Raw genomic sequence first — 22,769 nt, 5'->3', positions numbered from 1 at the left:
TCAGACTCATTCAAAGCAAGTTATAATACACATAGACACTATAAACAATAGTTACGTTCCAATAGACAGTTAAATCTAAGATAAAAGTTCAACCCCTGTCAAGCATTTCAACATCACCTAAATAAATCAGAGGCAATAAATTAATTTATACTGTAATCCAATTAGTGTCTTAATAGCCACATGCCAATTGGAGTGCTTAAATTAATTTGTGTAATAGTTTTTAGATGTCACATGGTAAGCAAAAATGTTAGAAGAAAAAGATTTAGGGGTAGTGATTTCTGACAGTCTCAAAATGGGTGAACAGTGCAGTCAAGAGGTAGGGAAAGCCGCCCCGAGTCTTCGGAGAGGGGCGGCATACAAATCCAACTAATAAATAAATAAATAAATAATAAGTAGAATGCTTGGCTGCATATCTAGAGGTATAACAAGTAGGCAGAGGGAGATTGTGATTCCGCTATATAGAGCGCTGGTGAGACCACATTTGGAATACTAAAATAGAATACTTGTTATGTTATGTTATGTTATGTTATTTTTACATTTGTGGTCCTTTTTAATGTTGTTTAATGAAGGTCTTAAGCATAAAACATTATTTCAATGTTTATACAAAGTAGGTTCCATTTAATAACAGAATTTAAGAAGTCATTCTGACCCCTTACCTTAAGTCACTGTCTACTTACTTTTCGAGCAGGAGCCGTAGTAAATGTATTGTGTTCTGGGGGTGGTATTTGTTCTGTGATGAGAATTCTAGATTCATGATTGGAATGGTTTGCAATAGACTCATCTTTGCTTTCTAAGAAGACGGGAGACAGAGACGGGATGAAAGATCTGCAGACAATCTCCAATAATTTTAGATTTAACTGAGCAATGTGTTCTGGGCATTCTAATCCCTTTCTTTTGAAATGCTGCAGTTAAACATATATGCCCATTTGAGTTAATGTATGTTAATCAGTATATATTTAAAAAGCCATTGTCCTTCAGTCTGAACAAAATGTTGCCCCTGTGGATCAGTAATTTTCTAAAATACTTACTGATTTCCCACACATTATTTTAGAAAAGGCTACAAAAGTCAAGGAACTAATAAATTAATTCATTCAACCTGAAGACCTTTGATCCCAAATTTAAATAAATACGAAACTATTAATCTGGGTCATGACTGAATCATCAAAAAATTGCCATGCTTGAATTTATGATTTTAAAAAATCATTTGAAACTGGTTCTAAGATTTGTACATGAATGAAAAGGCTATTTTTTTTTGTGGACCCTGTACTTTGTTCCAGTCTATTTTACACTTTAAAAGATATTTTCATCAAACCTTTAGAAAGAATTAAATATCAAGTACTAAGGAAGTATTAAGTTCATTTTTTTGGTACATTTTATAAGATGGCAATAAATGACAAGAATATTGTCAGGCAAATTTCTGGGAATACCTGGAATCCACTTCCGGACTCTGTGGTTTCTTCCCCAGACCCCAAAAACTTTAATTTGAGATTGTCTGCAGTCGACCTCTCCCCGTTTCTAAGAGGACTGTAAGGGGCGTGCATAAGTGCACCACTATGGCCAGTGAAGTGCTACCAAAATTTTTACTAGCACACTGTGGACATGGCATATTTGGTGAGCGTTGCCTGATGGTCATGTGACCAGGCAGGAATGGCTAGGTTTCAAGCATTATTCATTTTATTTTCTAGAGTATGGGTCTCCAAACTTGGCAACTTTAAGACTTGGGTATTTCAACTCCCAGAATTCCCCAGCCAGCTATGAAGACCTCTGTTCTAGAGAATACTATAGCCATGCGGAAAGGAGGGGGAGGCAGAAACCCAGATCACATAGAATTAATTCCAGATCTTATCTCCTTATACTTTTCCTAAGCACTTTTGTTTGTAGCAGAATCGCCGGCTTTGGGGGTTTTAAACGCTTTCAGGAAAAACGCAGAGGCTGCCCAAAGAGGATGCCCTGAATTTTCTTTCAACTTCTTTTGGTACAAATTGGGTGCTCTGCGGTGGAGCTCCATTTTCACTACCCCACTACGTCCCCCCCCCCCGGTCTGGGCAGCAGCCCACCCCTGGCTGTACCTATTGTCCCTGTCCTACTGTCCTTTTTTATCATTACTTTACTTATGTTATGTTTATACAAACTACTACTATCCTATACATGTTTGACAAATGAATGAATTAATTAATAAAATAAATAAATCTGAATACCAGACCCAGGTATACCTCCTGCGCATCTTTCCCACAAAATCCCCCACAAACTGCACATCACACAAAATATATTAAGTCCTTCGTACTAAAAATACTGTTTCATAAGATGCACATTAAATATGAATGTTCAGTATGAAGGTGCAAGAAGTTCTAGCATGCATGCATTTATAATGCTGTATATCTGAAAGTTGGTATCAACAATAAATATACTACTTGAAGCAAGGTTGAAAAGGGACCAAAAGAATTAAGTGAAATGTAACATTTCTTTTATTAAAATAATAACTCCTTGACCATTTTATCTACTTCTGTAGAAACAAATAATTTTCCAAGGTGACAAATAGCACCAACATTTCCCAAGTTAAAGCATATGCAAATTAGGAGTTCAGAGATGGAATTGATAAATTATGTATATCCATACCATAGGTTTTTGCCATTAATTCTGTATTCTCAATAATTACTTGTTTGATGCTACAATTGGTAGTACCAAAATCCTAATATTGCACTGCAGTACCAAAATCCCAATATTGCACTGCAGCAATATATCTTGTCAGTCCTCTGATTTTTAATCTAGAAAAATATGTAGTTGAAGTCTCATAAATCTATGCAGCACCATCATGTGCATTCAAAAGCTGCTAATGTATCTAAGAAAAGCAAAGGAACCTGAGTAATTTTTCAGAAACCCGCCACCTCACTACTGTAAGAAGTCATTTACTATGTGCAGAACTATTTTTAATTGTGACTGTGCAGAACTATTTTTAATTGTGACTGTTCAATAGATTTGAGAATTACTTACTATCTGCCTACCAAAGGAGAAGGTGCTAGGGATGCAATGAATCATTATCATCAATGCTTGCCTGATTCATGGATTATGAAATGCCAGGTTCTTCCTGAAGAAAGTAGGTGGGGGGCTTTCAAGGGATGTGTAAAATCATTCCATATTTAAATTTAAGAAAATCTAGACCACTTCCAAAGCAGAAAGCAGCCTCCTTCATGAATGCAGCTTTTTCTGCATTCAAACTGCAAAATCTTGTGAAGTTTCACAATTATTTGTATTGCAAAGATGCTGATTTTTGACCCTGTTCACGTGAAATGATTGAAAATATTTGTAGCTCAGGTGGTAGGTGTCGGTGGTGGTTTGTTCTCCAAGCTTGTTGCTTAGCTTCCGAACATGCTTTAGTTGAAGCATTTTATTTCAGTTCTTCTCTTATTTTATTGATCTCATGTGGCATGCAGTCAGTGGATCATGTGTCTGGCTGATCATGGCCTGGCTGGTTGGTCATTATGCATGAAAGCCACCAGGTGTAATCAATGCCATCATTGGTTAGTCACTCAATTGATAATGCTCCCTATGGGTTCATAGGCTGGCTCCAAGTTGACATGTTTGTTGATACATTTGTTAGTTAAATACCAGGCTTTGATGAATTTGCATTTGTGGTGTCTGATGGACAGAACAAAAATCATGGGCCATGCCACCACATGCCATGTACACAAATTTATCAAAGCCTGGTATTCAAACAATGGATCTATCAACAAACATGTCAACTATGAAGCCTATGTTGACTCAGCCTTCCATCCTTCCGAGGTGGGTAAAATGAGGACCCGGATTGTGGGGGCAATATGCTGGCTCTGTTTAAAAAGTGCTATTGCTAACATGTTGTAAGCCGCACTGAGTCTAAGGAGAAGGGCAGCATAAAAATCGAATGAATGAATGAATGAATGAATGAATGAATGAATGAACGAACGAACGAACAAACAAACAAACAAACAAACAAACAAACAAACAAACAAACAAACAGCTGTATTCAATCAAACAAACAACCAGCCAAGCCACATGACCCATCAACCACATGAATCAATAAAAGCAGAGAAGAACTTAAACAAGACGCTTGTTTCCATGAGTCACAGTGGTGCAGTACTGCAGGCTGCTTCTGCTAACTGCTGGCAATTTGGCAGTTCAAATCTCACCAGGCTCAAGGCTGAGTCAGCGTTCCAGCCTTCCGAGGTGGGTAAAATAAGGACTCAAATGAGGCAATATGCTGACTCTTTAAACCATTTAGAGAGGGTTGTAAAGCACTGTAAAGCAGGATATACATATATGTGCTATTGCTAGTGCTAGTGCTTCAACCAAAGTCCCATCGAGAATGTCATCTAGCCTGGCAATGAAAATGTTCAGAAGCTGAACAAGAAGCTTGGAAAAGAAACCACCACTAGCACCTGTTAATGTGATTGTATTGAGGCAGAATTGCTAGTAAACAGAGTAGACTAGATTACTAACTAAATCAACTAAGTGTAACTAGTTTACTGTCATAAGAAAAAAGTCTCAAAGGGGAACAAACAGGTTTAAATTTACTTAAATGTACCCACAATGGCAATGGTAGACAGAGAAAAGTAGAGAGAGAAACCTGGGAGATGGGATGGATTAAACTGTCTGGAATTTTAAAACAGGGATTTCACATTGCAAGATATTGTTACCAATCTTAACTAACAACACTATGTATTTGAACTGACTGTCTAAAGCTGTAGGCTTACGTAAAAGTTCCGAAAATGATTTCAACAGGGCAGCTTCATAGAAACATAGAAACATAGAAACATAGAAGTCTGACGGCAGAAAAAGACCCCATGGTCCATCTAGTCTGCCCTTATACTATTTTCTGTATTTTATCTTAGGATGGATATATGTTTATCCCAGGCATGTTTAAATTCAGTTACTGTGGATTTATCTACCACGTCTGCTGGAAGTTTGTTCCAAGGATCTACTACTCTTTCAGTAAAATAATATTTTCTCATGTTGCTTTTGATCTTTCCCCCAACTAACCTCAGATTGTGTCCCCTTGTTCTTGTGTTCACTTTCCTATTAAAAACACTTCCCTCCTGGACCTTATTTAACCCTTTAATAAAATATTTAAATAGAATTCTCTTGCTCAAAAAAAGAAGGAAAATAATATCTGTTTTAAATATATTACTTTACTTACTTACTTATTTATTTATTTATTTATTTAAATAAATAAATATATTACCTGCCTCCTTTTCAGTATCTGACTCTGTAACTGCATCCTCTTCAGCTTCTTCCTCTTCCTCAGAGCTGGAACTACTGGATTCCTTGCTCTCTTCTTCTGTCTCTAACGATTTCAAAGTATCTGCTTCATAAATAATCTTCTCTTTGCTGAGATAAAAACCAATAAAAGTATTTAGAACAATAAAACAAAGTAACTTAATAGGTTAAATAGTTGAAAATGTAAGATTGCCACAAATTAAATCATTTCTTCCAAAATGTAGAGTGATTGGCTAATAGACTAATTATTAAAATTCATGGCCCTCATTTTAGTATCACAGGTTTATAGTTTTATGAATATAAAGGGACAGGCGAAAAATTGGTTTTAAAAAGAAGTTGGTCAGTTTCTTCAGAATAGTATTAGCAGAGTACTAAAATTCAATAGCACTGATTATGAGTAGTTCTAGGCCTGGAGACAGAATTTTATATATATATATAGAACAGCATTAAAAGTTAAGCATAACTTCAAACAAAAAAATTCCTATTTAAGCATTTGAACTTTAGAAGCTCAAATTAAATTATACTAATTTATAGCATTTATATTCTATTATTTTTCAAGGAAGTCAAGACATCACATATGAGGATTCCCTCTTACTTTATTCCTCTCAAGAACTTGTTATAGTAGTCTGAGCTAGAAAATAATGACCGACCCAACCCACAGTGAGATCCACATCTGGATGGGGAACTGAATCAAGTATCTTGGATATTAGCCTTATGTTTCAACCTCTAGCGCTCGCTTCTTCCACCCCATTAATTTAACATCAAATTTCACAATAAACACAAAAACATTTTGGATAGAGAATCTTACTTTTTGAACAGTCCACTTTGAACTTTACCATTCATATCAACTTCAATTAATTTGTTTGATTCTTCACTACGCAGCTGTGAAAAATGTAATTGGAAAAATATATTAATAAACTGTTACTGTTCTTGTTGTCTAACATGTCAGCATAGGCAAATGGCAGAACTGCAACTTTTTTAGGCACTTACTTTCTTTTTGTTTAAGGTAGTGAGAATTTAATTATGAGAAATATATAAAACAACAAAAAATATCAAGGCCGTTCTAATCCAATCCCAGTATCTCATAATAATCTACTTTTGAAACCAAAGAACCACTATTCTCCAAAGCTCCTGAAGACAGCAGCAGAAGCAATGGATGGAAACTAATCAAGGAGAGAACCAACTTAGAACTAAGGAGAAATTTTCCTGACAGTTAGAACAATTAATCACTGGAACAACTTGCCTCCAGAAGTTGTGAATGCTGAAACACTGGAGGTTTTGAAGAAGAGACTGGACAACCATTTGTCTGAAATGGTATAGGGTTTCCTGCCTGAGTAGGATTTCCCCCTCCCTACATTCCAATCTCCCCCCTCCCCACAATTGCAATGTAGAGAAAATGAACAGTGCACATCTCTCTCTCCCTCCCTCCCTCCCTCCTCTCCCTCTCTTCTCCCTCCTACCACCCAACCCCTCTCTCACACACAAACATGGGAGGCAGGCCATTTTAAATTCACACCCATATTCTTTTACAGCAGTCATGAAAAGATATTCAAACACTGTGATGGCTTTACTCCCAATGACTCTCTATGGAAGTGAAAAGTGAACTTCAAAGAGGCAGGATAGGAAAAGTACTGAGGCTTTTACATTTGGTGTCAGGGAAGAGTCCTGAGAATACTGTGGACAGCCAAGGAAACAAACAAATGAATCACTGTGCAATCAAGTCACAATGATCACTTGAGTGAGTACCAATAATCAGGCTCAGATGATCCTACTTGTAACAGGTTATGTGGAGAGCTAGTTCTTCACAGAATGCTCTTAATGCTAGGAAAGGTAGAAGAAATGAATAGAGAATGACTAGCAGCAAAGTGGATGGACTAAGTTACAATGGTGATGAGTGTACTATTGGAAGATTTTGAGGTTAGAGACAGATTTTCCTGAAAAATATCTATCTCTGTGGTCACTAAGAAAAATTGGCACATAATCAGTCAAAAAAGTAAATTTACCTATGTTATTTTTACATTTTTAAACCACTTCAGTCAACACTTATTATTATTATTTATTGGATTTGTATGCCGCCCCTCTCTGTGGACTCGGGGTGGCTAACAACAGTAATAAAAACAATATGTAGCAATCCAATAATAAAACAACTAAAAACCCCTTATTATAAAAACCAGACATACATACTGACATACCATGCATAAACTGTAGAGGCCCAGGGGGAAAGAATATCTCAGTTCCCCCATGCCTGACAGCAGAGGTGGGTTTTAAGGAGCTTACGAAAGGCAAGGAGGGTGGGGGCAATTCTGATCTCTGGAGGGAGTTGGTTCCAGAGGGCCGGGGCCGCCACAGAGAAGGTTCTTCCCCTGGGTCCCGCCAAACGACATTGTTTAGTTGACGGGACCCGGAGAAGGCCAACTCTGTGGGACCTAATCGGTGACTGGGATTCGTGGGGCAGAAGGCGGTCCCGGAGATAATCTGGTCCGGTGCCATGAAGGGCTTTATAGGTCATAACCAACACTTTGAATTGTGACCGAAAACTGATCGGCAACCAATGCAGACTGCGGAGTGTTGGTGTGACATGGGCGTTTTTGGGAAAGCCCATGATAGCTCTCGCAGCTGCATTCTGCACGATCTGGAGTTTCTGAACACTTTTCAAAGGTAGCCCCATGTAGAGAGCGTTACAGTAGTCGAGCCTCAAGGTGATGAGGGCATGAGTGACTGTGAGCAGTGACTCCCGGTCCAGATAGGGCCACAACTGGTGCGTCAGGAGAACCTGGGCAAACGCCCCCCTCGCCACAGCTGAAAGATGTTTCCCTAATGTAAGCTGTGGATCGAGGAGGACGCCCAAGTTGCGGACCCTCACTTATGTTTTCACATGTAACTATCACAAAACACACACTTCATTGCATTCCACTACCTAGGTATAAGAATATGCATAAAATTCTTTGATTAGGAGGGGTACACAGAACCTACCATATTCTGTTTCTTCTGCAGCATCTCTAAGTGTTCAACCAATCCCTCATCAGCAACATCAAATGGTGTTTGACCCTAAAGGCATGTATAACAAAAGCAAACATTTATTCTGGATTTGGCATTTAACATGAGAGAAAGATTTTTTTTATGTCTTTGTGAAAAACAAAATTAGAAATATGCAAAACTACTTAGCAAGAAGTGGCAAAAACTCCAAGGTTAATCCTTTTTTCTTAAAAATGCTTTCCGTGTATTTTAAATTGTACTGGTTGCCAAATTACCTTATATTTTACTATGTATTTTTCATCATATAGCCAGAGAAAAGTATGGATTTAGAAATATATGGCTATTAGACATATTGGGATATTAAAATATCAGATACTGTTATGACCAATAAAAAATGGTACCAATAGTATCAAAATTATACAGTACAGTATATTGTATCAGGTGAATTAGAACAGATACAAAATTCCTTATCCAATTTCCAATCTTTCCTTTTTCTATGACAATTTATTTATTTTATTATTTATTATTTAGATTTGTATGCCGCCCCTCTCCGAAGACTCGGGGCGGCTCACAACAGAATAGAACAAATCATAAATAATCAGAAAACTTTAAAATTTATACAAGCTTTAAAAGAACCCCATAAACTAACAGACGCACACACAAACATACCATGCATAAATTAAACATGCCCAGGGGAGGTGTTTCAGTTCCCCCATGCCTGACGGCAGAGGTGGGTTTTAAGGAGTTTACGGAAGGCAGGGAGAGTAGGGGCAGTTCTAATCTCTGGGGGGAGTTGGTTCCAGAGAGTCGGTGCCGCCACAGAGAAGGCTCTTCCCCTGGGGCCCGCCAACCGACATTGTTTAGTTGACGGGACCCGGAGAAGGCCCACTCTGTGGGACCTAATTGGTCGCTGGGATTCGTGCAGCAGTAGGCGGTCTCGGAGATATTCTGGTCCAGTGCCATGAAGGGCTTTAAAGGTCATAACCAACACTTTGAATTGTGACCGGAAATTGATCGGCAGCCAATGCAGACTGCGGAGTGATGGTGAAACATGGGCATACCTGGGTAAGCCCATGACTGCTCTCGCAGCTGCATTCTGCACGATCTGAAGTTTCCGAACACTTTTCAAAGGTAGCCCCATGTAGAGAGCATTACAGTAGTCGAACCTCGAGGTGATGAGGGCATGAGTGACTGTGAGCAATGAGTCCCGGTCCAGATAGGGCCGCAACTGGTGCACCAGGCGAACCTGGGCAAACGCCCCCCTCGCCACAGCTGAGAGATGGTTTTCTAATGTGAGCTGTGGATCGAGGAGGACGCCCAAGTTGCAGACCCTCTCTGAGGGGGTCAATAATTCCCCCCCCAGGGTGATGGACGGACAGATGGGATTGTCCTTGGGAGGCAGAACCCACAGCCACTCCGTCTTATCCAGGTTGAGTTTGAGTCTATTGACACCCATCCAGGCCCCAACAGCCTCCAGGCACCGGCCTGTTAATCATAAATTTCTTCACATTAGTCCATGGTTAAAGATATGCTGATTCAAAAACTGTCATATAATGCACCAATTTGCCCAATTACAGATTACACATGAGTTTTAGCAGTATTCTAGAGAAGCCATGCCCTACTAGGGTATCTTTTTGGAGATATTTCCTTAACTTAACAGAAAAACAGAAAGACCATGACGGATTGCTATTGTTTGGATTTTTCAATTGATGAAGAAAATATATTTTTGCTTAAAAAAAAAGATGAGTAGCAAGACAATAGATTTATTACTGCTACATTAACTGAGGAGTTCATAAGGCAGGCAATGCCAATTATCTGACTTTTCCCTATATACAGTACAAACTGGCAGTTTATCCAGGGAATGACAATGGCACTCTTTGGTCAATGGTGCCAATATCAACAAAAATATTACATTGTCAGGCATTTTGCCTCACTCTTTCTCTGTTGAGGTCTTGTTGAAGGTGGATATTGTCATATTGATGAACTCCTGCAGTAATTAGTATTTTTTCACAACCTGAGTTGATCTTCCCTTTCCTCCTCCATCTTTTCTTGCTTCCTTACTTTCCTTGTGATTCTGGAAATGTACAGCCTTTTCATCCTCAGTTTCTTCCTCTCTCTCTTCCTTGCTGCCTCTCAATATTTGGAGTCATCTCTTGACCATGACACCACAACCACTCCTTGTCGTGGTGATAGTATTTTAATTTTTTTTAACCAGTGATAGAGAGCATGTTTGTGTGCCAGAAAAGGGGCACACAAAGCAATAAAAATATCCAGTCTGTTGTTCTTGCATTTTAAAGTTGTTTTTTCTTTAAGAGTCAATTAATTGCTGCTGGATGGGGAAGGGTGTGAGGGATTGCGAGTCTGGCTGGGAAATAGTCATGGAATATTGAAAATGAGGAATATTGGTTTTTAAAAATTGCCCCTTTTGGCCAGGTAAAGTTAATCACAACTAAAGTTTCAGCAGTCTATCACTATTTTCATAAAAATGTATTAACCGACTCTGAAGTTCTCCTTAGCTATAACCCCAGTCACAATTACAACAAATAAAATACAGAAGCAGCTGACAACCTATTGCATGCATGTGTGTCCTAGAGCAGTGTTTTTCAACCAGTGTGCCGTGGCACACTAGTGTGCCGCGAGACATGGTCAGGTGTGCCGCGAAGCTCAGAGAGAAAGAAAGAAAGAGAGAGAGAGAGAAAGAAAGAGAAAAAGAAAGAAAGAGAGCTAAAGAGAGAGAGAGAGACAGAGAACAAGAGAGAGAAAGAAAGCAAGAGAGAGAGAGAAAACAAAAGAAAGAGAGAGAAAGAGATAAAGAGAGAAAGAGAGAAAGAAAGCAAGAGAGAGAGAGAAAAAGAGAGCAAAAAAGAGAGGAAGGAAGAAAGAGAATGAAAGAGGGATGGGGAGAGAGAGAAAGAAAGAGGAAGGAAGGGAGAGAAAGAGGGAGGGAGAAAGAAATAGAGTGAAGAGGAGGAAGAGAGAGAGAGAGAATTTTTTTGTCCAAACTTTTTTTAGCCCCCCCCCCCCCGCTCAATGTGCCCCAGGGTTTCATAAATGTTAAACATGTGCCGCGGCTCAAAAAAGGTTGAAAATCACTGTCCTAGAGAGTAGGAAATAACGCTCCCAAGTAAGAAAAGAAGAATGCTGACTGACCTCCAAGTTATCTTCATCAACCAGACTATTCTCAAAAGTATCAATTAAAAAAACCAAATCAGAACTTTTCAGAGAATTGATCGCTCAGTCCAGAGGCATTTCTATTGTCAGTTAAATTAGCTTGATTGAATCCTTGTGCTATGATTTTCTTTTGTTTTGAGGATTATTTTTTTCCAAAACTGCCTCTTTATACCATACCAGATATAGATGCTCCAATCATTCTTTGATAGGTTCGCCATCCCATTCCCAGATCTAGGTCCACATATCGCTTTTATGCCATGGAGGGAAAAGTGTTTGGTTCAAGTAGTGAAGCTGTTGCCATGTTGGGAATTGCAACATCCACATGAACCACTGGTTTCAGGACTAATAGTAGGAAATCTAGATGTTATGCTAAATTATATTTAAAATTTCAAGATCAAACATGGTCACCATTGTTACCATGCTCCCTTGTCTCTTTTTCACTATTTCCTTAACTCTCTCTATATGCCTGATTTTCCTATATATTATATTTATTGCAAAGTTAGTTTTGTACAAGAGTCTTAACAGTTAACCCATCATTTTCTCCTATATAGACTTGGACCCTTTCTTAAAATGGGGAGAATATCAAAAAGAAACTTTATAACACTTATTTTTATAAAGGACAGATATTTTTGTATATGCTGTTGGCCCTGAAGGTATTAAGTGAACAGTAAATGCATTGTCATGGTCAGGTTAAATTTACAATTTAAAACAGTATTTTAAACAGCATACAAAATGCCTTTTTAGCTGATAGAGCATAAAATGTACATAATGCAATCCATTTAACTGTTGAGTAATACGAACCACGGATAATAACATAAATCAATTTTAAAGCTTGTTTAGCTCATGTAGTCAAGTTATTTTTTTAAAAAAACCTTCCTTCTTTTCTGGGAGTATTTATGGCATATAGCTAGTCTAAGACTCACTAACCAGTTTGTTCCTGATGTCCATATCACAGAGTGCTTCAGCCAAGATAGTGCAAGCTTCTTTCACACCCCAATGTGCAGCAGCATGGAGTGGTGTCCATCCATCATTGTCCTGAATATTTACATTAAACCCAGCTTGGATCAAGAGTCTAAGGAAAAAATAGTAAAGATGGCAGCAATTCAGTCTTGTAAGTTAGTAGACAGTGTAAGCAGCATGCAGTGGCTTTGTGAATGAAGCCTATCCCATAACAGAGATTAGTGTAATCAAGTGGACAGCTCTAGGTGGTAAAAAAGAAATAAAGTTTAAGGTAAAGGGAAAAATTTCTTATGGTAATTAATGATTGACTTTACAGATGAAATTGAAGAATCTGATAAAAAAAGAGAGCGCAAAGAGATTTTTAGGAAGCACTTTAGTCAAGCAGAAGCAAATCTCAGAACAATGAGCCAAAGCGAAGCAGTGGCATTATCTTGTGGCTTAACTTCTGCAAAATAACCTTTAAAATTATCATAAATTATTTTTATCTGACTTATTTAGCTCATCAGGGTCTACTTTAACTGCAGTTCAGCCCAAATATATTCAGACATCATCTTCAGCCATGTCTGAAATTAAATCTAAGTCTTGCAAATATTTTATCTCTAGTTGTTCCTTCTTCTGAATCCAGTCTTTTTAGCATAATAATCTGGGGATGAAGTAGATTAGGAATTCATGGCCACCATGACAACTATGGGTCTAAAATCAATCCAGATTATAGCAAGTCTAATTCACATAATCTGAATCTAGTCTTGATCTGCTGAGAACCAATGGGGTTCTGATAGCAGACGGTATTACAGTAAACCCATTGCCATGGTGAGTTTACTTTCTTGTAATCATGATTTGTTAGTCTCACCAAACTCTTCAGGGACCATTAAACTGCCCCACTTGACTTTCAGAGGGCAATTTAACAGACAATTTTATTGAGCCCTTAAGTAAGTAATGCAATATAGGCAAGATGAAGGCACTAGATAGGATAGTTCTTAAGTGGCCTCTTTAGAGCTTTGGGATGCTCTATGAGACAAATGAAAATAAGGGGCATATAAAATAATGTTGCAGAAAACAATTAATAAGCACAATTGGCCATGGTACAAAGACTCATAACTGAGTCTAAATTATGTAGCAAAATGTTGGTGCTTCTTGGCATCTACTGTAGTAGTGGAATGCCATCCAGCCGGATTGTCACTTTTGGATACAAAATGGGGCCAAAGGAGCTTAGCATTTACCACTGAGACTTCTAAGCACTTTATTGATAAAATAATTATAGCTCATTTGAAGTTAAACATTGGCTGGCTGGCTGAAATCTGAAGAGATGGCACCCTCTGATAACATCTGAGATTTGTCTAATTATGAGAACTTGATAAAATGAAGAGCATCGTTGGTGAGAGAATTCTGCCATGTGTGATCTAGGTCGGTGATGGTTAATCCTTTCAGCACTGAGTTCTGAAACTGGAGTGTGTGTGCGTGAGCCAGAACTCCAGAACCAGGAAGAGAGCAGCTGGGCGGTGCCCGTGTGTATGGCGTCCAGCTCCACTTCTGGGTCCTGTCATATGCATGTGTGCTGAATAGCTGGTCTGGCGCGCATGCACATGACGGATCCTAAAAGAACAGCTGGCGACGGCACATGTGCCCACAGAGAGGGCTCTGCATACCACCTCTGGCACGTGTGCCATCAGTTCACTATCACAGAACTAGGTCAACTTATTGCTAATATGCCATGGAGAGAGAAGGGTTAGGCTCAAGTAGTGAATGTGTTTGATATGGAGAGAGTGATATTACCATCAATCCTGTCAGGTCCCATGACCTGTGACCTGTGAAATTACTGAAGTGTCGTTTCCTTTATTGTTCTTCACCTATAGACATTATCTTGCCATCCTCAAGCTACTATTTGCTGCTATTTACAGATATACTCTGCGAATAGCTAGGGAGGAGTCACTTTAATCCTCTTCATGTCAAAGAAATTTTCCAAGCTCTTCCACTTCTTTGCCCTCCGGAAAGCAGCCGCGCTCTCCTAAGAATTCAGACTACATTCCGTCACAAATTCTTCTGGGTAGCCTATAAGTGGTGGAGGGCGGGAGGGATTGTTTTGAAGTTGCAGAATTTAAACTAGCTACTTTGTTGCTCTAAGTCAAGTTCATAGTAAAGTTCCCAGACTGGCAAAATTCATCTGGGAAAGACTAGATAAGGCTCAAAGGCATCCAAGAGAGGGTCAAACCTTGCTATCTTATGTTTATGTAACAGGTCAATACTAATTCTCCATTTGATATCCCCTCTGGAGTGGGACAGTTGTTCTCCAACACTGACAGATGGAAGGATTAGACAAGTTATTGTAACATTCTGTTTCAAGTGACAGTTAATGTTACTTTCTTAATGGTACCCCAAAAATATCCTACATACATACTGTATATTAATGAACTTAATAAATGGTACAGGACATGTAAACAATTGCCGAAGTGCTTCAACTAGAGTGACATCAGTACTGTATAAATCAAGTCATAACTGCTATCCCATTATTTCAAAAGAATCTAAAATCAAGTAAGTCAACCTAGGAGGACTTAATTGTAAAGAACAGAAACTCAACATCCTTCCATGCCACTGCAAATTCTCTTACAAGGCACAATAAAAATAATAAATTTCAGAGATTCCAGGATCTCTTAGTACTGATGTCTCTGAAAAGTCAATAAAATCATTCTATATCTATGAAATTTTCAAGTATAAAACCTATGACATTTCCTGAATGGAATAAAAATAATGCATAAACATGTATTACTTGTACAGCACTGGTAAATACAGAAAGAAAGCTTTCAAAAACTAAGCTCAAAAGTTCTGCTTCCCCCAAAATTAGCAAAAATGAATAAAAGGAACTGTGCTTTTCAATAAAGTTTTTCAAATACTGATGCTTCTAATACTGCCATTATGGTTTGCAGTATACGACAAGTCCCAGAAATAGCAAAAAAAGCAGACAAATGTTACACGCAAGTTAATTGATATTTTCTCTGAAGTTAATAAAACAAGCAAATCTTATTCCTATATAGCAAAAATCACTGTAGTATGTGGATATGCCTCTCATCCTAATTTGTATTTACTAACTGTGATGTAGCAATCTATGCCATTTAAAAGAGACAGACAACTGTTCACCATTCCTGTATTGCAGGAGTGTCAAACTCAAGGCTTGCGGGCCGAATCTAGCCCATGGTGAGGCCTGATGTGGCCCATGTGGCCATCCTGGAAACTGTTAAGGTCCGGCCCACATAACTTGGCCTGGCCCACGTCATCCCGGAGGGCGTATGCACGCGCAGGCCCAGTTCTCCGTAGCTGGTGTAAGGCAACTAAAGTAGTCTGTGGGTCTATGGTAAAAAAAATAATTCAGACTTTCTAACCTCATGAGATCTTTTTTTTCCTGAGGTGGTGGAAGGTCTATTTTTTTTTTAACCATACTTTTAATTGTCTTGCACATGGTCCTGCACAGAGCTAGAAAGCAGGTAAGTGAAGGGATGTGGCTGCCCTGGGTTGGGGTGAGGGCTTGGCATAGGTGGCCTGGCTGAAATGCCCTCAGGTAAGCCAGGTGAGGGTGGGTGGGGCAACTCCGCACCGCCTGCCTTGCATCATCCTCCATCTCCTACAATCACCTTGCTTCATTCTTCACCACTCCTCCTTGCTCACCGCTGTAACCCAGCAGGAGGCATTTAATATGAATTATATAAAAGTACGGTAGCTTCTCTGCGAAAGTACCTGCTCTGTACAACAGCATCTCTCTAGAATTATAGTCCTGTAAATCTTTTCAAAGGTTCTGAAAGCCTGGTTGTTTTCCCAAGCATTTGGGCAAGGATTTGGTTCTATGAACTCTGCTGGTGAGGTATTTTTTAATGATTTGTGATTTTAAGCTTGGATGTCCAGGTGCTATTTTTGTCTTAAATCTTGAATCCTATGCAGAGTCACTGTTATGAGATGAGCAACCATATAAATCATTTAAGAAAATGACAAAATGAGCTAAAAATTCGCCAACTACATACATTATGGCTCGTAGTATATTTGAACCCAGCCATATAACTCTTTTTGGTTGCAATTATTCCCATAGTTTAGTTATAGAAAACAATGAAAAGAGATCTGTACCTCATCACCTCACAGTAGCCTTTAGCTGCAGCTACGTGGAGGGCAGTAGCCCCTGTTCGAGGGTGTTTTCTCTCTTCAATTTTCCTTCTATTTAGCCACTGCCGGGCATCCTGCAACATTTGTTGTTCCTCTGCTTTTCTGGCCTGATCAAGATCCACCCCTAGAGAAACAGACTGCAGGTGTAAAAAAAACCTTGAGGTAGAACAAAAAATGATAAAAGGGAAGTGGAGGAAAATATCCATATTATTGCAATGGGAGTAGAGTTAAGGTTTTTTTGACTACATATTTAAAACCTTTCTTTTTGCTCTAGGGACATAGCTTTTTTTACAATTCTACTGAACAACACCCAATGTTTTCAAGTCATGCTGAAGAAGAACTGCTACAATTGCTAGTTAGTATGGCTAATGATTATTTCTCCTCATCAACAAAATACTGCGGTGCTTATATATGGAATACTTGCAGAAAATTATAATCAATGTTAGTAAAGCCCATTTCAGTTGATTTATTTCATCCCATCTCATGGGGTGAAATATTCTACTAAAATTTCCACTTCCAATGCATATTCTGTAAACTGCCTTGAGTTGCCATGTGTGAATAGGCAGCAATATAAATTCCCTAAATAAATAAATAAAAATAGGTTTTCTTATTGAGAAACTTAAGATACATTCTTAAGGGTATCTTAAGATAAAATTGGGGGGGGGGGTGTACCCGTACTAGTCAAAACTATCTATTTCAGCATTTCTCTACAGTCAAAATATCAAGATATTTTCATATGAATTTTTTGAGAGAATGGAACGATATTTATGCTAATTCTGTTGAGGATAAGAATAAACCAACTAGCCTTTGGTTATTATGATATAAAAATATTATGAGTCACACTTTTAAAATGACACTTCCTACAGATTCTACAGAAAATTAAATATATTTAGAAATGAATGAAACAAATAGTTTGCAGAAAACCTAAAACATCATCATTAATAATATAGATTTTTATCATTTGGGGGAAATCAAATTGGCTTCATTTCCAAGACAACATAGTGTAATTGGGAAGATGTGCACTTTCCTCAATACTTTTCTTTATAGTTTTTGGGAACCATCCATATTTCCTATACATTAAGTGGCCAATCCCCAAACTGCAAAAAATCTCTCAAGTATCTCTGGACTAGCTGTCTGTATAAAATGATCCTTTGTAATATCATATGAAATATAAGGCAACATTTTCCATATGTCGGTCATCAAACTGGATTTCTCCTCTTTGGAGGATATTTAGAATGTCTATTACAGAAAGAATGAATGACAGTTCAAGCTGCAATTGCCAAAAATACTCTGAGCAAGAAGAATGGATGATGATCATATGAATAGTTGAATTTTGTAAGAATCTCACAGAAAACCAACATGTTGAGTCAAAATTTTGTTTTACTCATATGTGATCATACAAAACTCATTCCAAATACGCACCAAAGACAAATTCCTTGTGTTGTCCAATCACACTTAGCCATTAAAGTATTCAATTAAATTAAATTCAATTCTACACAATTCTATTCTTGTTTCTTGTTTTTTTCCTTGCCTTCTTTTCTTTTTTCCCCTTTCCTATTCTAAGCTGTAATAATCACCTATTACAAATGCAATATTTTTATATATTTTCAGAATGTTTATCTTCCTTTCTAAAAATCATAAGATGTGGAGCCAGATTTAAGAATTGTATTTCATGCCATGCTCCTCTGCTCCTGAAGAAAGAAGAAAAAAACCCATCAAACAAAATCTAATGATAAGGAGATGCCTAGTTGCCTTACCCTGTTTCTTTACTTGTTCCAAAAGCAAATCTTTCATGCCTGCTTCCTCTGCAAGGTCAGCTGGGACTTCACCTTCACTGTTCACAGCAGCAACATTGGCCCCATGATTGATCAAGTACCTAAACAGGATGAAAAATAAGTGAGACTCAACTTCAACCCAGGCTTAATTTATATGGCTCTCACATAAGACAAGTCAACTAGATAATAAATCTTCCATCACAGGAAAGAAGCAGTGATAGTTTAATTTCTCAGTTAATTGAGAAACTGTAATAGATCCAAAACCTTTCAAAAATAACCAAGGAATTTTTCCCCATGTTAGTAATATTGAACTATTTCATAAAAGGATCATTTATTTCCAATATGCATCTCTGGTTCATCCAATCTTTCTATGCGAAAAAAAGATTACTGTTCAAAAAGCTGAGCTGATTCTTATGGTTTGGTTAAGTTATATATTCTCATCTCAAACTCCTCTTGCCATTGCAGTGTTAGAGAGATCATTAACAAACATTACAATACAATCGTATCTTTTCAGAAATAAGGCCCCCTGAGTTTAGAGAGACTTAATTTCAGGGAAAATATGTACAACAGTTCCACTTTTTAATTTCGGAAGTTTGCATTCCATACACCTCAAATGGTTCCAACCATAAAAGGAACTATTCATATCACTGCCCTGGGTCACCATAGACTTATATTTATCAAAGAAAGCTAATGGAGAGTGGTAAATACGTAGCTCACTATCCCATCCCATTGTAATAACTCGTTTTCAAATAAGCATTCTTGTAGAGTGGCATACCTCTGAAATATTCCTAATATTAATGCGGTAGTAATAGGTAAAATAAAACAATTCTGAAACTGAGGACCATATTATTTTCCAGAAACCAAGGACCCAAGGAGTAGGACAATAATATGTTATAATGATATCACCAGTGGGCTGGAATTTTCAACCTTTTTTCCCCCAACTTGGACGGGGGAATTAGGGAATGTTTATTATCAGAGGTTCATCAACCTTATCAGAAGGTTAAGGTTTGCTTTATTATTACAGGTAGTACTTGCTTACTAACAGTAATTGGGAGCAGGACTTAGTTGTAAGGCATGATACCATATAACTCTGCTGATTATAATAGCAATCCCAGTTGCTCTCATTAGGCAAATCCTACATGGCCACAGGGTTCTGCTGTCACATGATTACCATTTCCAATCTTCTGGTGGCTTCCTCCTTGACTCTGCTTGTTAGAAACGTGAATTGTAAATGGTGATCACATGACCTGTGACATCGTAACTGCAAGCCAGCTGCTAGTGCCTGAATTGTAATAACATGACTATGAAGACACTGCAATGGCCACAACTATGAGGACCCTTTGTAAGTGCTCCTCATTCAGTTCCATAGTAAATTTGAACAGTCACTGAATGAGTGGACTTAAAATGAGGTCTCATCAATAGCTGATGATATAGTCCTGGTGATCCAAGTAACGTTATAAGTTGCCCTCTCAAGTTCTGTGAGGATCTGCATGGGGGACCACAGGTTTCAGTTGGACCTCGGTCAGACGGAGTAGCTTTGGGTTCAAGGGGCCTTGGCTTCTGGAGGTTTATTATCTTTAGTTCTGGATGAGGCTGCACTACCCCATATAGATTCCATGCATTTTCTGGTGTTCTCCTAGCTTCACCACTCCTGCTCAAAGAGTTGTGTCGAGGAGACCCTTTGCAAAACTTTATGTAGTGCATAAAGTTGCGCTCTTTCCTGGATTGTGAGGCCCTGCTGACAATCATTCATGTTGTGGTCACATCTCAATTGAATCATGTGCTCTACACGGGATATGCCAAGTATTTGGAAGCCACCATTGATGCAGAATGCAACTGATGAGAAATGCTCCAGGTATTTCTGGATGCCTCTCAGCTGTAACACCATGAGCTGTCAAATTGCCTGTGGGTCCAATTCAAGGTGCTGATCATTAGCTTTAATTAGCCTTTTATGGCATGGATGCATGGTATCTGAGGAGCAGTCACATCCTCATGGGACTAGCTCACCCCACTTGCTCCAGTACAAGCAGCCTAGTTTGGACTCCATCTGCCAAAGAACTTTAGCTGGTGGGATTCAAGCCTTATCTGATGTGGCCCCTGCCCTCTGGAAGAGTTTTCTGCTCGAAGTGAGATCTGCCTCCAACATTCCTGGCCTTCTGGACAAGTCTGAAAACCTGGTTCTATCGATTGGCTTGGTGTTACACTGAGGAGTGGCAGACAGGGTAGAGAGAAGATTCCCAGCCTCATGTCATCATCTTCTTTTAGTTTCCTGTTTAATCCTAATCATTTATATTGCTACTGAACTATTACCTTTTTTACTTTTTTATTATATTGTAAGCCACCCACAGTTCCTGTATCAGTGAGACTGGGGGGGGGGGGGGAGGAAGAACAATTTAACGAATAAAGAAATAAAGACTATCTGTATTACTATTGTTGTTATTAACCCACAAAATGAGATAACAGCTGATGCGCATTTAGAACCTATTCCATTTACCAGAATTTGACATCTCTGATGTTATAGTTTTTTGGTATCAAAGAGCCTATTTACTTGTCACAGAAATTCTCTAAGGAATTAATTACATGTAGAGTTTTCAATGTTATTAAAGTATAAAGTTCTAAATAATAATACCAACACAACATAATCACCCTAAATTTAAGACTTTCTACATTTCTGAATTGTCTTAAAATAGAGCATTAAAATTAGAGTTATCACTGCAATGCTCTAACATGTTATATTGTTTTTATTCATTTGATCCTGTAATTTGGTCCGTATCTCATCTTTCTACTTATTTTGAGCATTCCATCATTTACACTGAAGATTTAGAGGACTGCTGACAATTTTTGTTGCTTTTGGCTCATACTTTGTAAAACAAATCCATGCAATTAGAAATTTACCTCTATTTTAGTCAAACCTGGCTTGGCAATTCATTGGAAATTATTGCCCCTCTCACAACATCTGCAACTGAAATAAATCAAGTGCTCTTTCTAGTAACCAGGTCACACTGAAACTCACTCACTCTGCTATGTTCAGATAGCCACAAGATGCAACTGCATGAAGTGGGGTCCACCCCTCGTTATCTTGCTGATTTACATTGGCTCCATATTCTACCAGAAATTTTACCATGTCCAGGTTTTCATCTATACAGGCCTTTGGAATAAGAAGGGAAGTGGGAATGAAAAGAGAGAGAGAGAGAGAAAGATTAGAATAAGCAAATATCACTTTCGGTTTTAACAGCTGTAATTGATAGCAGGGACTTCACTCCCAAACTGAGACTGCCTTCCTTTCAACAACCACTGATGTCTCCATACAGCCTGGTTCTCCTTTCACTATGCAAACAAATCGGGAATCAACTTCCCGGCAAAATAACCTTTTGGTATTCATTTTAGGAATGGCATTGAATCCAAGAAGCAGATTAAAAGTTACTATTTATTTATTTGTCAAACAAGTATAGTATTATAGTACATGAGTAGAACATAGTAATAGAAAGGATAATAAGACAATAGGACAGGGACATTTGGCACAAAAGTGCACTTATGCACGCCCCTTACAGACCTCTTAGAAAAGGGGAGAGGTCAATTGTTGATAATGTAAGATTGAAGATTTTGGGGTTGGGGGAAGCAACAACAGAGTCAGGTAATGAGTTCCAGGCGGTGACCACTCTATTGCTGAAATCGTATTTTCTGCAGTCAAGTTTGGAGTGATTTACATTCAGTTTGTATCTATTAGGTGCTCTTGTGTTGTTGTTGTTAAAGGTGAAGTAGTCACTGACAGGGAGTACATTATGATGTATGATTTTATGAACAACAGTTAAATCAGTTCGGAGACAACATAGCTGTAAATTTTCTAGATTTAGTATTTGAAGTCTGGAGGAGTAGGGTAATTTGTTATGTGAGGAGGAGTGAAGGACTCTTCTTGTGAACTATTTCTGGACTCCTTCGATTGTATTAATATCTGATATGCAGTGTGGATTCCATACAGGTGAGCTGTATTCTAGAATAAATCTGACGAATGTTTTGTATGCTCTGGTTAATAAATCAGTGTTTCTAGAGAAGAAGCTATGTAAGATTAGGTTTACAATTCTTAATGCTTTTTGGCAATGCTGTTACAGTGGGCTCTAGCACTTAGGTCATTGGAAATGAGTACTCCAAGGTCTTTGACTGAGTGAGGGTCCTCTGTTAGTTCAGTTTTACCAAGTATGAATTTAGTATTCGGATTCTTTTTACCAATGTGTATGACGGAGCATTTGTTGGTAGAGATTTGAAGTTGCCAGTTGTTAGACCATTCAGCTACATGGTCAAGGTCCTTTTGAAGGGTAGAAGTATTGTCAGTGGTATTAAATAGTTTAACATCATCAGCAAAAAGATCACAATTGCTTGTGATATTGTCACAGAGATCGTTTATGTAGAGTATAAAGAGAGTAGGTTCTAAAACACTGCCTTGTGGGACCCCACTGTTAACTGGAGCAGGATTAGATATGGCATTACCTATTTTGA

The 22,769-nt window shown here is 38.3% G+C and overlaps 1 protein-coding gene across 8 annotated transcripts in view; it reads right to left on the bottom strand.

Annotated features, from left to right (window-relative positions):
• PPP1R12B (protein phosphatase 1 regulatory subunit 12B) overlaps positions 1-22,769 on the bottom strand; it is a 122,069-nt gene that overhangs the window by 80,780 nt on the left and 18,520 nt on the right. For all 8 annotated transcript variants that reach the window (XR_011558576.1, XM_070745713.1, XM_070745715.1 and 5 more), the window contains exons 2-9: positions 21,293-21,423; positions 18,258-18,376; positions 16,465-16,624; positions 12,325-12,469; positions 8,224-8,298; positions 6,059-6,132; positions 5,216-5,361; positions 678-790 (exon numbers count right to left, since the gene is read on the bottom strand). Coding sequence is in view for 7 of the 8 variants with exons in the window: in XM_070745713.1 (XP_070601814.1) it covers positions 678-790; positions 5,216-5,361; positions 6,059-6,132; positions 8,224-8,298; positions 12,325-12,469; positions 16,465-16,624; positions 18,258-18,376; positions 21,293-21,423 (963 nt within the window). In the remaining variant the exon portion in view is untranslated. The remainder of the gene's footprint in view (positions 1-677; positions 791-5,215; positions 5,362-6,058; positions 6,133-8,223; positions 8,299-12,324; positions 12,470-16,464; positions 16,625-18,257; positions 18,377-21,292; positions 21,424-22,769) is intronic.

This window comes from Erythrolamprus reginae, chromosome 3 (genome assembly GCF_031021105.1).
Source record: "Erythrolamprus reginae isolate rEryReg1 chromosome 3, rEryReg1.hap1, whole genome shotgun sequence".
Taxonomy (NCBI): domain Eukaryota; kingdom Metazoa; phylum Chordata; class Lepidosauria; order Squamata; family Dipsadidae; genus Erythrolamprus; species Erythrolamprus reginae.
This window is presented reverse-complemented; position numbering and strand designations above follow the sequence as displayed.